The sequence below is a fragment of the Sus scrofa genome, chromosome X (assembly GCF_000003025.6).
Source record: "Sus scrofa isolate TJ Tabasco breed Duroc chromosome X, Sscrofa11.1, whole genome shotgun sequence".
NCBI lineage: Eukaryota > Metazoa > Chordata > Mammalia > Artiodactyla > Suidae > Sus > Sus scrofa.
Window position 1 is genome coordinate 56,891,315 of NC_010461.5, and position 12,205 is coordinate 56,903,519.

General features: G+C 40.9%; 1 protein-coding gene across 1 annotated transcript in view; it reads right to left on the reverse strand.

Annotated features, from left to right (window-relative positions):
• Window positions 1-12,205, reverse strand: part of TEX11 (testis expressed 11) — a 381,172-nt gene that overhangs the window by 347,382 nt on the left and 21,585 nt on the right. The window contains exons 3-4 of the mRNA XM_003484125.4: window positions 4,552-4,633; window positions 1,646-1,725 (exon numbers count right to left, since the gene is read on the reverse strand). Of these exons, the coding sequence (XP_003484173.3) occupies window positions 1,646-1,725; window positions 4,552-4,633 (162 nt within the window). The remainder of the gene's footprint in view (window positions 1-1,645; window positions 1,726-4,551; window positions 4,634-12,205) is intronic.

Here is a 12,205-nt window from a genome sequence, read left to right on the forward strand (position 1 = left end):
CCATGAATTTACAATAATACTTTTTTTAGGGAGTTCCCGTCGTGGCGCAGTGGTTAATGAATACAACTAGGAACCATGAGGTTGCGGGTTCAGTCCCTGCCCTTGCTCAGTGGGTTAACGATCCGGCGTTGCCGTGAGCTGTGGTGCAGGTCGCAGACGCAGCTCGGATCCTGCGTTGCTGTGGCTCTGGCGTAGGCTGGCGGCTACAGCTCTGATTAGACCCCTAGCCTGGGAACCTCCCATATGCCGCAGGAGCGGCCCAAGAAATAGCAAAAAGACAAAAAAAAAAAAAAACTTTTTTTAAAAAAACCTACTCAGTCATCATTTAAAGATGTTACAGAACCAATTCATTATACTGAAAACTGTTTAAATAAAGGGAAAGAGTCAGGATTTTATTACACAAAGTATACTTATACTTCAGAGTAACCAAGTATTGATAAGATAAAGTTTCTCTCTATTCCAGCTAATAAACAAAGAAGGAATACAGAATTAGAATATGTAAGCACCTACAGAAATAATGGTTCTGGGGACAATAATCATCAAAGGGCACTAACGCAACAGAGACAAGCAGACACTAGTGTCTCCTGATGGAAGTACACCATACCTCCTACGAATTATTCTTGATAAAATTGAACCTGAGTCAGATCAAGCTGCTAAATCTAACTACAAGTTTAGAGGAAAAACAGAGGACTATATTAAATGATACCATGAGGGTACAGTTATCAGAATCCAGAATTTAGGAATCTATAGAACATATTAACAAAACACAGGGTGTGGACCTTGTTACCAACTGAAAAGAAAGAGAAGGGGGTAAGCTGGGGGTGTGGGGGTTGTAGGGAGGGAAGACAGTATATTTGATAATTTTAGAAAAGTATTAAATTTTATCAGGTATGATAATGGGTGTTGAGTTTGTTTGAATAAAAAATATATCCTATCTTTTAGAGATGTATACTGAAAATATTTATGAGCAAAACAATGTTTCTTTGGATTTGTTTCAAAATAATCCATGGGGCCAAGGGTTTGCTGTTGAAGGAACTATAGAAGAAACAAAGAGTGGTCATGAGCTGATGATTACTCTAGCTGAGTGATGGGTAAATAGGGGAATCATACTATCTTTTTGATTTTGTGTGTACATTTGAGCTTTTCAATAAAATACTGTTTAAAAACACTGGGAAAGGAGTTCCCTTGTGGCATGTCAGTTTAAGGATCTGGCATTGTCACTACTGTAGCTCAAGTCGCTATTGTGGCGTGGGTTCTGGCCCTGGAACTTCCACATGCTGTGGGTGCAGCCAAATAAATAAACAATAAAACACTGGGGAAAATATTTTCCATTAAAAAAAAATACTTGCCTCTAGGGAGCAAGACAGGGGGTAGGAAGGGGTAGAACAGAAAACTATTACTTTTTATTACTTTCATTATTTTTCATAATCCTGAATTATAAGTTTACTATTTAGTCCCCTGAATCTCTATAATAACAACTATAGTACCTCTGAGATCTTTAATTGTAATAGATATAATTATCATTAAAGTAATAGCACTAAGGGATATAAACCCCTTCCAGGTTTACAGTAACTTCAACCATCATCATAGGAGTAATAACTAACTCACTGCATCTGCACTTTCTCCTGATTTAATTAGGACTTACCAAAATTTGTCTTCGAATAGCTTCTTCTGAAGCTACTGATCCTTCACACATACACATCAACCTGCAAGCAACATGCCGTACTGCAAAATAGTAATCAGACATTCATAAATAAAAAACATTCATTCTCCTTTTATATAAACCTATAAAGAAGAAACAGGAATGAAGAAAAACCATTTTTGTTGTTAAAAATAAGTTTTTTTAAAAAAAATCAATTATATAAAGTAAATGACCTAAAAGTTATCAAATGAATCATTTGTTGAATGCTTCGAACAGATATCTAATTTTCAAATTTTATTTTCTGCAGGTCTTAAATTCAAAGACTCACTGAAGATACCTAGTTCTACGTGATGCTCTTGTATGTACCATGCTGGCAGCAAAATAATTCTAAGTAGAATTGAAACCTAAAGCTATTCAGGAGTTCTCTTGTGGCACAGTAGATTAAGGATCCAGTGTTGCCACTGCAGCAGCTCGGGTTGCTGCAGTGGCGTGGGTTCAGTCCCTGGCCTGGGAACCTCCACATGCCATGGGCACAGCCAAAGGAATTAAAAATAAAGCTATTCATGGAGTTCCCGTCATGGCGCAGTGGTTAACGAACCCGACTAAGAACCATGAGGTTGCGGGTTTGACCCCTGGCCTTGCTCAGTGGGTTAAGGATCCGGCGTTGCTGTGAGCTGTGGTGTAGGTTACAAACGCGGCTGGGATCCTGAGTTGCTGTGGCTCTGGTGTAGGCCGGTGGCTACAGCTCTGATTCGACCCCTAGCCTGGGAACCTCCATATGCCGTGGGTGCGGCCCTAGAAAAGACAAAAAGACAAAAATAAATTTAAAAAAATAAAGCTATTCATCCGACAAGATTTCCGAACATCAGAATAGTTTTAGATTATTCTCCTAAAATGTGAAACTTTTTAATTGTTTTCTGTAGAGGAGGTAAATGTTCTTAAAATATAACTTAGAAAATACAGATATCTTCATTATACAATTCATTTACCCTGAAAATAGGAAAGTTTGAATTACTATAACCTCTTTATCGTGTGGTTTCTGTCATCAAAAAACATATCCAGAGTTCCCGTCGTGGCTCAGTGGTTAACGAATCCAACTAGGAACCATGAGGTTGTGGGTTTGAACCCTGGCCTCACTCAGTGGGTTAAGGATCCGGCCTTGCTGTGAGCTGTGGTGTAGGTTGCAGACATGGCTCTGATCCCTCATTGCTGTGGCTCTGGCAAAGGCTGGCGGCTACAGCTCCGATTTGAGCCCTAGCCTGGGAACCTCCATATGCCGTGGGTGCGGCCCTAGAAAAGACAAAAAGACAAAAATAAATTAAAAATAAGGCTCTTAGGAAGAATGATAGCAACATTTATCTGAGATTTAGAAACAGAACTGTTCTCTAAACATTATAATAGAAGAGTGGGCTAATAAGTAAGTTATTGACTATATTAACCACTAATTACCGTGAAGTTGTATACAGTTTGGCCTACATTCATAAAGATAAATATTTAATAATAAATTCTATTTGTTGCATACAGAAAAAATTCATGTCTTTACAAAGTCAAGCACTGCAGAGATTCACCTTTTGGTTTGTTGCCTTTATAATGGGGCAATATACTTTCCACATTATTTGCACTATCCTTGTTGGAAATCAGTAACTGTCAGCACACTAGACCTTGCCTATTTATTTATTTATTTGTCTTTTTAGGGCCAGACCTGCAGCATATGGAAGTTCCCAGGCTAGGAGTCAAATCAGAGCTGCAGCTTCCAGCCTACACCACAGCCACAGCAACAACAGATCCAAGCCACATCTGCAACCTACACTGCAGCTCACAGCAATGCTGGATTCTTAACCCACTGAGCGGGGGCCAGGGATTGAACCCGCATCCTCATGGATATTAGTCAGGCTTGTTACTGCTGAGCCACAACAGGAAATCCAAGACCCTGCCCATTTAGCTAAAGCAATCAAACTCTGCCAGAGAGTGAATCATATTTAATATATCAAAGCTGAAGAGTATGGTTTTAGGTTTCTGTTTTGTTATTCTTGTTTGCTCTCAGAAAAAAAAATTCTATAATTTTTCTCAGTAACTCAATCCAATGTTCATCAACCCACCTCATAAAGAAACTATTCTTTACAAATTTTTAAATCTAAATTCCTCACATAGGAACATTTTGCATTATTTTATTTTATTCTTTATGGCCACATCCTTGGCATGTGGAAGTTTCCAGGCTAGGGACTGAATCCAAGCTGCAGCTGTGACCTACACCTCAGCTACAGCAACACCAGATCCTTTAACCCACTGTGCTGGGCTGGGGCTCGAACTCACACCCCTACAGTGACTCAAGCAGTTGGATTCTTAACCTACTGTGCCACATCAGGAACTTGATTATTTTGTTAATGGAGAGGGAAAAATCCTTTTTGATGGTTCTTCAGAATCCTGAAGATTCTGATCATCTTTTCTCCAGGGAAATAACCCATGTCCTTTAACATTTCTTCAAGTTCTCCTTTTCCCATCCTTTTATCATCTTTGCTGTCCACCAACAGACTATTTCTTCTAGTTATGCTTTTAAATTTATGGAAGTTCCTTTGTGGCACAGCAGGTTAAGGATACAGTGTTGCTGCAGCTATGGTTCAGGTCACAACTGCAAGCACAGGTTCAATCCCTGGCCTGGGAATTACCATGTGCCACGGATACAGTGAAAAAATAATAATAATAAATAAATTTTTATAAATAAGAAGCTAACCTCTGAAAAATCATACAACCAAGTCAGGCTGTTTGCTTGAACCATTGTTTACAGGTTGTTTTGTTTAGTGTTCTTTTAAAAAATCTCTACCTAAGAACTGGTCAAAATATTATTTAAACTGCAATAGCACAGTCTACTGTATAATAAGACTACTATGAGTCACAAAACATATACGTACATTTAACTTTCTGCTCTTCACTTATAAGCAAACCTACTCTGGTAACTGTCCAGTTCCACAGATTTACTGCCATTTCTTCAACCTGGATAACAGAAACATTTTCTTAGCCAGTTAAAATACTGTCCACCTCCAATGATATTTTCTTTCTTGCATGTTTCATGTTTATGTTACTATTGTGGGTCACTTACAGGCCCTCCATAATCTAGTCACATTTTACCTTTTTTCCCCCAAATTTACCCACTGTTAGGAGTAATTATCTCACTGTTCCATGAATAAACTTGTTCATCCCTATTTGTGTACCTTTATTCATACTGTTGGCTCTACCTGACATACCTCCTCCCACTGTTTTTATGTAACTCAAATCCAAATTTAGCTTCACCAAGAAAATCCATGAAGTTTTCAGCAACCACTATAGTGTTCACTGATCTCTCTCTTCTTAGAATTCCTATATTCACTAAGTTTCAGATAACTGAGCAATTAATTATGCTACATTGTATCATTTATCCTTTGTTTTAGTTGTTACTCTTATTTCCCAAATAGGCCCCTTGATACTAAAGATTATATCTTACTTAATTTATATAGCACTTACACTGTCTGCCAAAGAACTAAATAAAGAAGACATATTAAAATAACAAGATTTGTTGTTTTATTATGGTCGGCTCTAGGGACTAGAGGAGAAAGATTCTAATAGCTTCTTTGGGGGTTTATCTTTCTACCAGGTGGAATCTAGTCAACTGGATGGAAAAATAAATCAAGCTCATAGTGTCTCAAGTATAAAATATGTAATTTGCAATACACTAGTTTCTGGCAAGAGACTTCTGAAGGCAATAATTGGCTCTGGATGGTACTATTCCCTAAGACCAATATGGCATAGCTCTGGCCTAACTAAATCTCCCAGGGTGCTATGTTGACTATGATAGAAACTGTATACCATGATCTTATCATAAACATATTGGTAGTGAAGGTCCTATGTGGCTCAACATGTTAAAGATCCATCATTGTCACTGCAGTGGCCCCATGCTGCTGTGGCATGGGTTCAATTCCTGGCCTGGGAACTTCCACATGCCACAGGTGTGGCCAAAAGAAAAAGAAAAAAACATATTGGTAGTAATATGACAAAAAGGAATAATAACTGGTTAAATTTTTTTAAACCCAGTTTATGTACAAGAATGGTGCACAAGTGGATTTCCCATCATGGTGCAGCAGAAACGAATCCGACTAGTAACCGTGAGGTTTCAGGTTCAATCCCTGGCCTCGCTCAGTGGGTTAAGGATCTGATGTTGCAGTGAGCTGTGGTGTTGGTCACAGATATGGCTCAGATCCCAAGCTGCTGTGGCTATGGTGTAGGCCAGTGGCTACAGCTGTGGGTGCGGCCCTAAAAAGCAAAAAAAAAAAAAAAAAAAAAAAAAGCAAAAAAAAAAAGAAAGAAACAAGAATGGTGCACAAATGCATTTTACTTTTGTGTTTTTTCCAGTGCCACTTGTGTCCCTCTATTCTACATTTCTCTGATGAGCTTTCCTTTATACAGATTATTTATATAGCATGGCTGTCATTTTACTATCATGTAGCTAATTCTCATACTCATCTCCATCTCTCTTACAGAGTATCACCATGTTACGCTGTGATGACTTTCACGTGAAGTATTATCTGATTCATTTCATCAAAAGCACACGGAATTAGGAGTTCCTACTGCAGCTCAGCAGATTAAGAACCCTACTAGTAACCATGAGAATGCAGGTTCAATCTCCATCCTCACTCAGTGGGTTAAGGATCCAGCACTGTGTAGGTCACATATATAGCTTGGATCTGGCATTGCTGTGGCTGTGGCCAGTGGCTACAGCTCCAACTTGACCCCTAGCCTGGGAACTTCCATATGTCGCAGGTGCAGCCCAAAATAGACAATTTAAAAAGCATATGGAATTAATATCCAATTCTAAATTGCTCAGAGGAACAAATGATATTTAGGGGGAAAAATCGATATCCAGAGTAAAAGAGTTTAAAGAAGATTCCATTTATGATAGTTTGGAAAGCAATTTAACAATATTTAAAAACAGGAGTTCCCATTGTGCCTCAGTGGGATAAGAACCCAACATAGTGTCCGTGAGGATGAAAGTTCGATCCCTGGCCCCACTCAGTGTGTAAGGATCTGGTGTTGCTGCAAACTGTGGCACGGGTTGCAGATGTGGCTCAGATCCAACATCACTGTGGCTGTGGCCTAGGCCTGAAGCTGCAGCTCCCATTCAACCCCTAGCCCAGGAACTTTCATATGCAACAGGTATAGCCATAAAAAGAGAAAAGAAAAAGAAAAAAAAAGACAATATGTAAAAATAGCCAAAAAAAGGTTCATATCTTTTGACACAGCAACTACTTTACTGAGACTCTATCTCTTGGAAATAACACAAAATGTTGAGGTGATAATCTTTGCACTTTAATAGAGTTCCTCATATCAACATTTACAACAGTGAAAAATTAAGAATAATGTAAGTATCCAATAATGAAGAAATAAAGGAGTTCCCTAGTGGCCTAGCAGTTAAGAATCTGGCATTGTCACTCTGTGGCATGGGTGACTGCTATGGCATGGTTGGATACCTGGCCCAGGAACTACAGCATGCCTTGGGCACACCCAAAAAAAATTACATAGATGAACTATGATAGATACACTAGATGGAATATTATTTGGCCATTTAAAATAGTGGTAATAGGAGAAGGATCAAGATGGTGGAGGAGTAAGACATGACACTGACCTTCTCCCACAAACACATAAAAAAAAAACATGTAGAATGATTCACACAGAACATCTACTGAACGCTGGCAGAGGACTTTAAACCTCCAGAAAGGGCAAGAAACCCTCCCTGCAACTGGGTAGAACAAAAGGAAAAAAGAGAGAGAGAAAGAGAAAAGGAATCAGGACAGGACTAGCACTTCTAAGAGGGACCTGTGAAAGAGGAAAGGAACACACACCCTGGGAAGCCACCTAACTCACGGGGAGATCAGCTGAGACAGAAGGACCTCAAAGTCTCAGAGAAAAGTGCAGCAGCTGGACTGAGGAGGGCAAAGCAGAGTGCAAGCCGCACAGACCATCTGCACCACCACCCTCAGACAGCACAGCCTGAGACACTCGGGTGGGGGCTGAGTGATGAGACTCGGGCTCCAGAGGGCAGTTCCAGGGAGAGAACTAGGGTTGGCTGTGTGAAGACAGCCTGAGGGGCTAGGGACTGGTGCACCATGGGCTACGAAGTGGAACAACATGGACTGGGGAACAGAACACCACAGCTGAGGGAAACTGGGAGGAGGTCTAGGCTCGCAGGAGAAGCAAGGAGCCATTGTGGGGAAGGGCAAAAGGAGGAGGGGCAGATTGCCATAGGAATATCTTTCCCTGCATACAAGCAGACTCTCAGAGGGCAGGGCGCCTCTGGCACAAGCTACGGGTGGTGAGGTGCCACTGTGTGGGCTATGGGTGACAGGGCATCTCTTCTATGGGCTTCAGGTAGCCAGGCACCTCTTGTGTGGGCTAAGGGCAGCTGGGAGCTAAACTCGATGCAGCACCTCTTGCGTGATCTACAGGCAGCAGGGGAAAAACACAGTGGTATTCTCAGACACCAGAGGTGGGCGTGGGCCGCCACCACTAGGGGTCTGTAAACAGGCACCACCTGCAGCCCCAGGAGCTTCGGAGGTCCACAAAAAGGGCACTTCAACCAAGCACCATCTGCTGGTGTTCTCACTCCCCCAGGAACACACACGCCCTGCTGCTGCCACTGCCAAATGCACCAGGAACCACCTAAACCTGCCTGATCACTGTCACACACGAGGGCCCTGCAACTGGGAGCAGCCTGTGCTACCTTCCCATGGGCCCAGCAACCAGGCACTAGCTACTAGCCCTGACCATTGCCTCCATCTCCCTGGAAGCACACACAGCACCCTAGAAATAAAAAGTAAGCTCTCACTACATACCCAGGGGCATGCTGGCATATAAATAGCCCTCCAAGACTACAGTAGTTGTTTTCCCCAAACTCACAGAATAAGAAAAATATAAGCAAAATGAAGAAGCTCAGGAAACATTCCCAGTTAAAAGAACAGGAGAATTCACCTGAAAGAGAAAACAATGAAACAGACCTCTGCAGTCCAACAGACACTAAATTCAAAAAGGAGATACTGAAAATACTGAAGGACTTAAGAACAAATATGAAGGAATTAAGAGCAGATACAAACAGTAATGCAGATCACTTTAGAAAGGAACTAGAAAATGTAAAGAGGAGCCAAGAAAAATTAGAAAATTGAATTGTAGAGACGAAAGTTGAGTTAAAGACACTGAAGAACAAAATGGATAATGCAGAGGAAAGAATTACTGCCTTGGAAGACAAAATATGGAAACCACACAATCAGGACAGCAGACAGAAAACCAAGTAAAATAACAGGAAAGCAAGGCAAGAGATCTATGGAATAATATAAAGAAGGCCAATTTACGCATAATAGCAATGACAGAAGGAGCAGAAAAAGAAAAGGGGACTGAAAATATACTTGAAGAAATTATGGAAGATGGCAGAATAGAAGGACTGGAGCTCAACTTCTCTCCTAAAAACAAAAAATTCACAACTAAAGACTGAGCAATCTGCAACCAAATGGACTGGAAACCTTAAAAAAAGACACCCTACTCCAGAAGACAAAGAGGAGGCCACATCAAGAGGTAGGAGGGGCAATTTCACAATATAAACAACCCCATACCTCCTGGGTGGGAAGCCCCACAGACTGGAAACTAACTGGTTCACAGAGACTCACCTACAGGAGTGAGAGTTCTGAGCCCCACATCAAACTCCCACATGTGGGGATCTGGCACTGGGAGAAAGAGCCCCTGGAGCATCTGGCATTGAAGGCCAGTGGGGCTTGTGCACAGGAGCTCCACAGTATGGGGGAAATGGAGACTCCATTCTTAAAAGGTGCACACAGACTTTCACATGCACTGGGTCCCAGGGCAGAGCAAAGTCTCCATGGGAATCTGGGTCAAACCTGACTGCAGGTCTTGGAGGACATCCTGGGAAAACAGGGGTGAATGTTGGCTTGTTGTGAGGGAAGGACATTGGAAGCAAAGCTCTCAGGAATATTCAGCAACTGACTTTCCCTGGAGGTGGCCACTTTGGGAAAATCTGACCCCACCCGTCACTCAGTGCTGAGAAGCCCCAGGGCAAACAACTATCCAGGTGGGATCACAGCCCCGCCCCTCAGGAAACAGGCCACCTAAAGACCCCTCAGGCACACAGCTGCCTCTAATCCCATCCAGAGACAAAGCCCCACCCACCAGAGGGGTTAGAATCAGCTCCACCTACCAGGGGGCAGGCACCAGCCCCTCCCATCAGGAAGCCTACAGCAAGCCCCCATACTGACTTCAGCCACAAGGGGGGCAGCCACCAGAAGTAAGAGAGGCTACAAATCTATTATCTGTAAAAAGGTCACCACACCAAAAACCTATCAAAATGAAAAGACAGAGAACTATAACTCAGATGAGGGAGAAAGGAAAAACCCCAGAAAACCAGCTAAGTGATCAGGAGATTCTCAGCCTCCAGGAAAAAGACTTTAGACTGTTGATGCTGAAGATGATGCAAGACATTGGAAATAAACTGGAGGCAAAGATGGATAACTTACAGGAAACACTGACCAAAGAGATACAAGATATAAAACTTAAACAAGAAGAGATGCAAAATACAATAACGGAAATAAAAAATTCACTAGAAGCAGCTAAGAGCAGAATACAGGAGGCAGAAGAACGAATAAGCGAGGTGGAGGACAGATTAGTGGAAATTACAGACGCTGAACAGAAGAGAAAAGAGATTGAAAACAAATGAAGAGAGTCTCAGAGAACTCTGGGACAACGTGAAACACACCAACATCCGTATTATAGGGGTGCCAGAAAGAGAAGAGAGAGAGAAGGGGACAGAAAAAATATTAGAAGAGATAATAGCTGAAAACGTCCCTAACATGGGGAAGGAACCACTCTCTCAAATCCAGGAAGCACAACGAGTACCATATAAAATAAACCCAAGGAGGAACACCCCGAGACACATATTAATCAAACTCACCAAAATTAAAGACAAAGAAAAAATCTTGAAAGCAGCTAGGGAAAAGAAACAAGTAACATACAAGGGAACCCCAATAAGGTTATCGGAAGATTTTTCAGCAGAAACTCTGCAGGCCAGAAGGGAGTGGCATAGCATACTTAACGTGATGAAAGGAAAAAAGCTCCAACCAAGATTACTCTACCCAGCAAGACTCTCATTCAGATTTGAAGGAGAAATCAAAACCTTCACAGATAAGCAAAAGCTGAGAGAATTCAGCAACACTAAACCAGCCTTACAACAAGTACTAAAGGAACTTCTCTAGGCAGAAAAGAAAACACAGCAGCAGGAAACAAAAATTCCACAAATGACAAGGCTCACCAGTAAAGGTATATATACAGTAAAGATACGAAATCAGCCATGCACAATTACACCACCAAAATCAGAAATCATGAGAAGAGGTGGGTACAAATGCAGGACACTGGAGATGAACTTGCAATTAAGACAACAACAACCTAAAACAATCTCATATATATATAGACTCTTATATCAAAACTTCAGAATAACAACAAACCAAAACTCTACAATTGAAACACAAAGAAAGAAAAATCAACTCAAATACAACACTAAAGATAGTCATCAAACCACAAGAGGAGAGAACAAGAAAAGAGGGGAAGAAAAAAGAGCAACAAAAACAAATCCAAAGCAATTAATAAAATGGCAATAAGAACATGCATATCAATAATTACCTTAAATGTTAATGGACTAAACGCCCCAACCAAAAGACATAGACCGGCTAAATGGATACAAAAACAAGACCCATACATACGCTGTCTTCAAGAAATCCACTTCACTTCTAGGGACACATACAAATTGAAAGCGAGAGGATGGAAGAAAATATTTCATGCAAACGGGAATCAAAAGAAAGCTGGAGTAGCAATACTCATATCAGACAAAATAGACTTTAAAATGAAGAATATTTTAAGGGAAAAAGAAGGACATTACATAATGATCAAAGGATCAATCCAAGAAGAAGAGATAACAATTTTAAATATCTACACACCCAACATAGGTTCACCACAATATATAACGTAACTGCTAACAACCTTAAAAGGACAAATTGACAGTAACACAATCATAGTGAGGGACTTTAACACCCCACTTACAGCAATGGACAGATCATCCTGACAGAAAATCAATAAGGAAACACAGGCCCTGAATGAAGCATTAGACCAGATGGATTAATAGATATTTATAGGACAGTCCATCCAAAAGCAACAGAGTACACATTCTTCTCAAGTGCACATGGAACATTCTCTAAGATTGATCACATCCTGGGCTACAAATCCAACCTCGGTAACTTTAAGAAAGTTAAAATCATATCAAGCATGTTTTCCAACCACAACGCTATACAACTGGAAATCAACAAGAAAAAAACTGCAAAAAACACAAACACGTTAAGATGAAATAACATGCTACTAAAAAAACCAATGGATCACTGAAGAAATCAAAGAGGAAATTAAAAAATACCTATAAGCAAATGACAACGAAGATACAACACTCCAAAACCTACGGGATGCAGCAAAAGCCGTTCTAAGAGGAAAGTT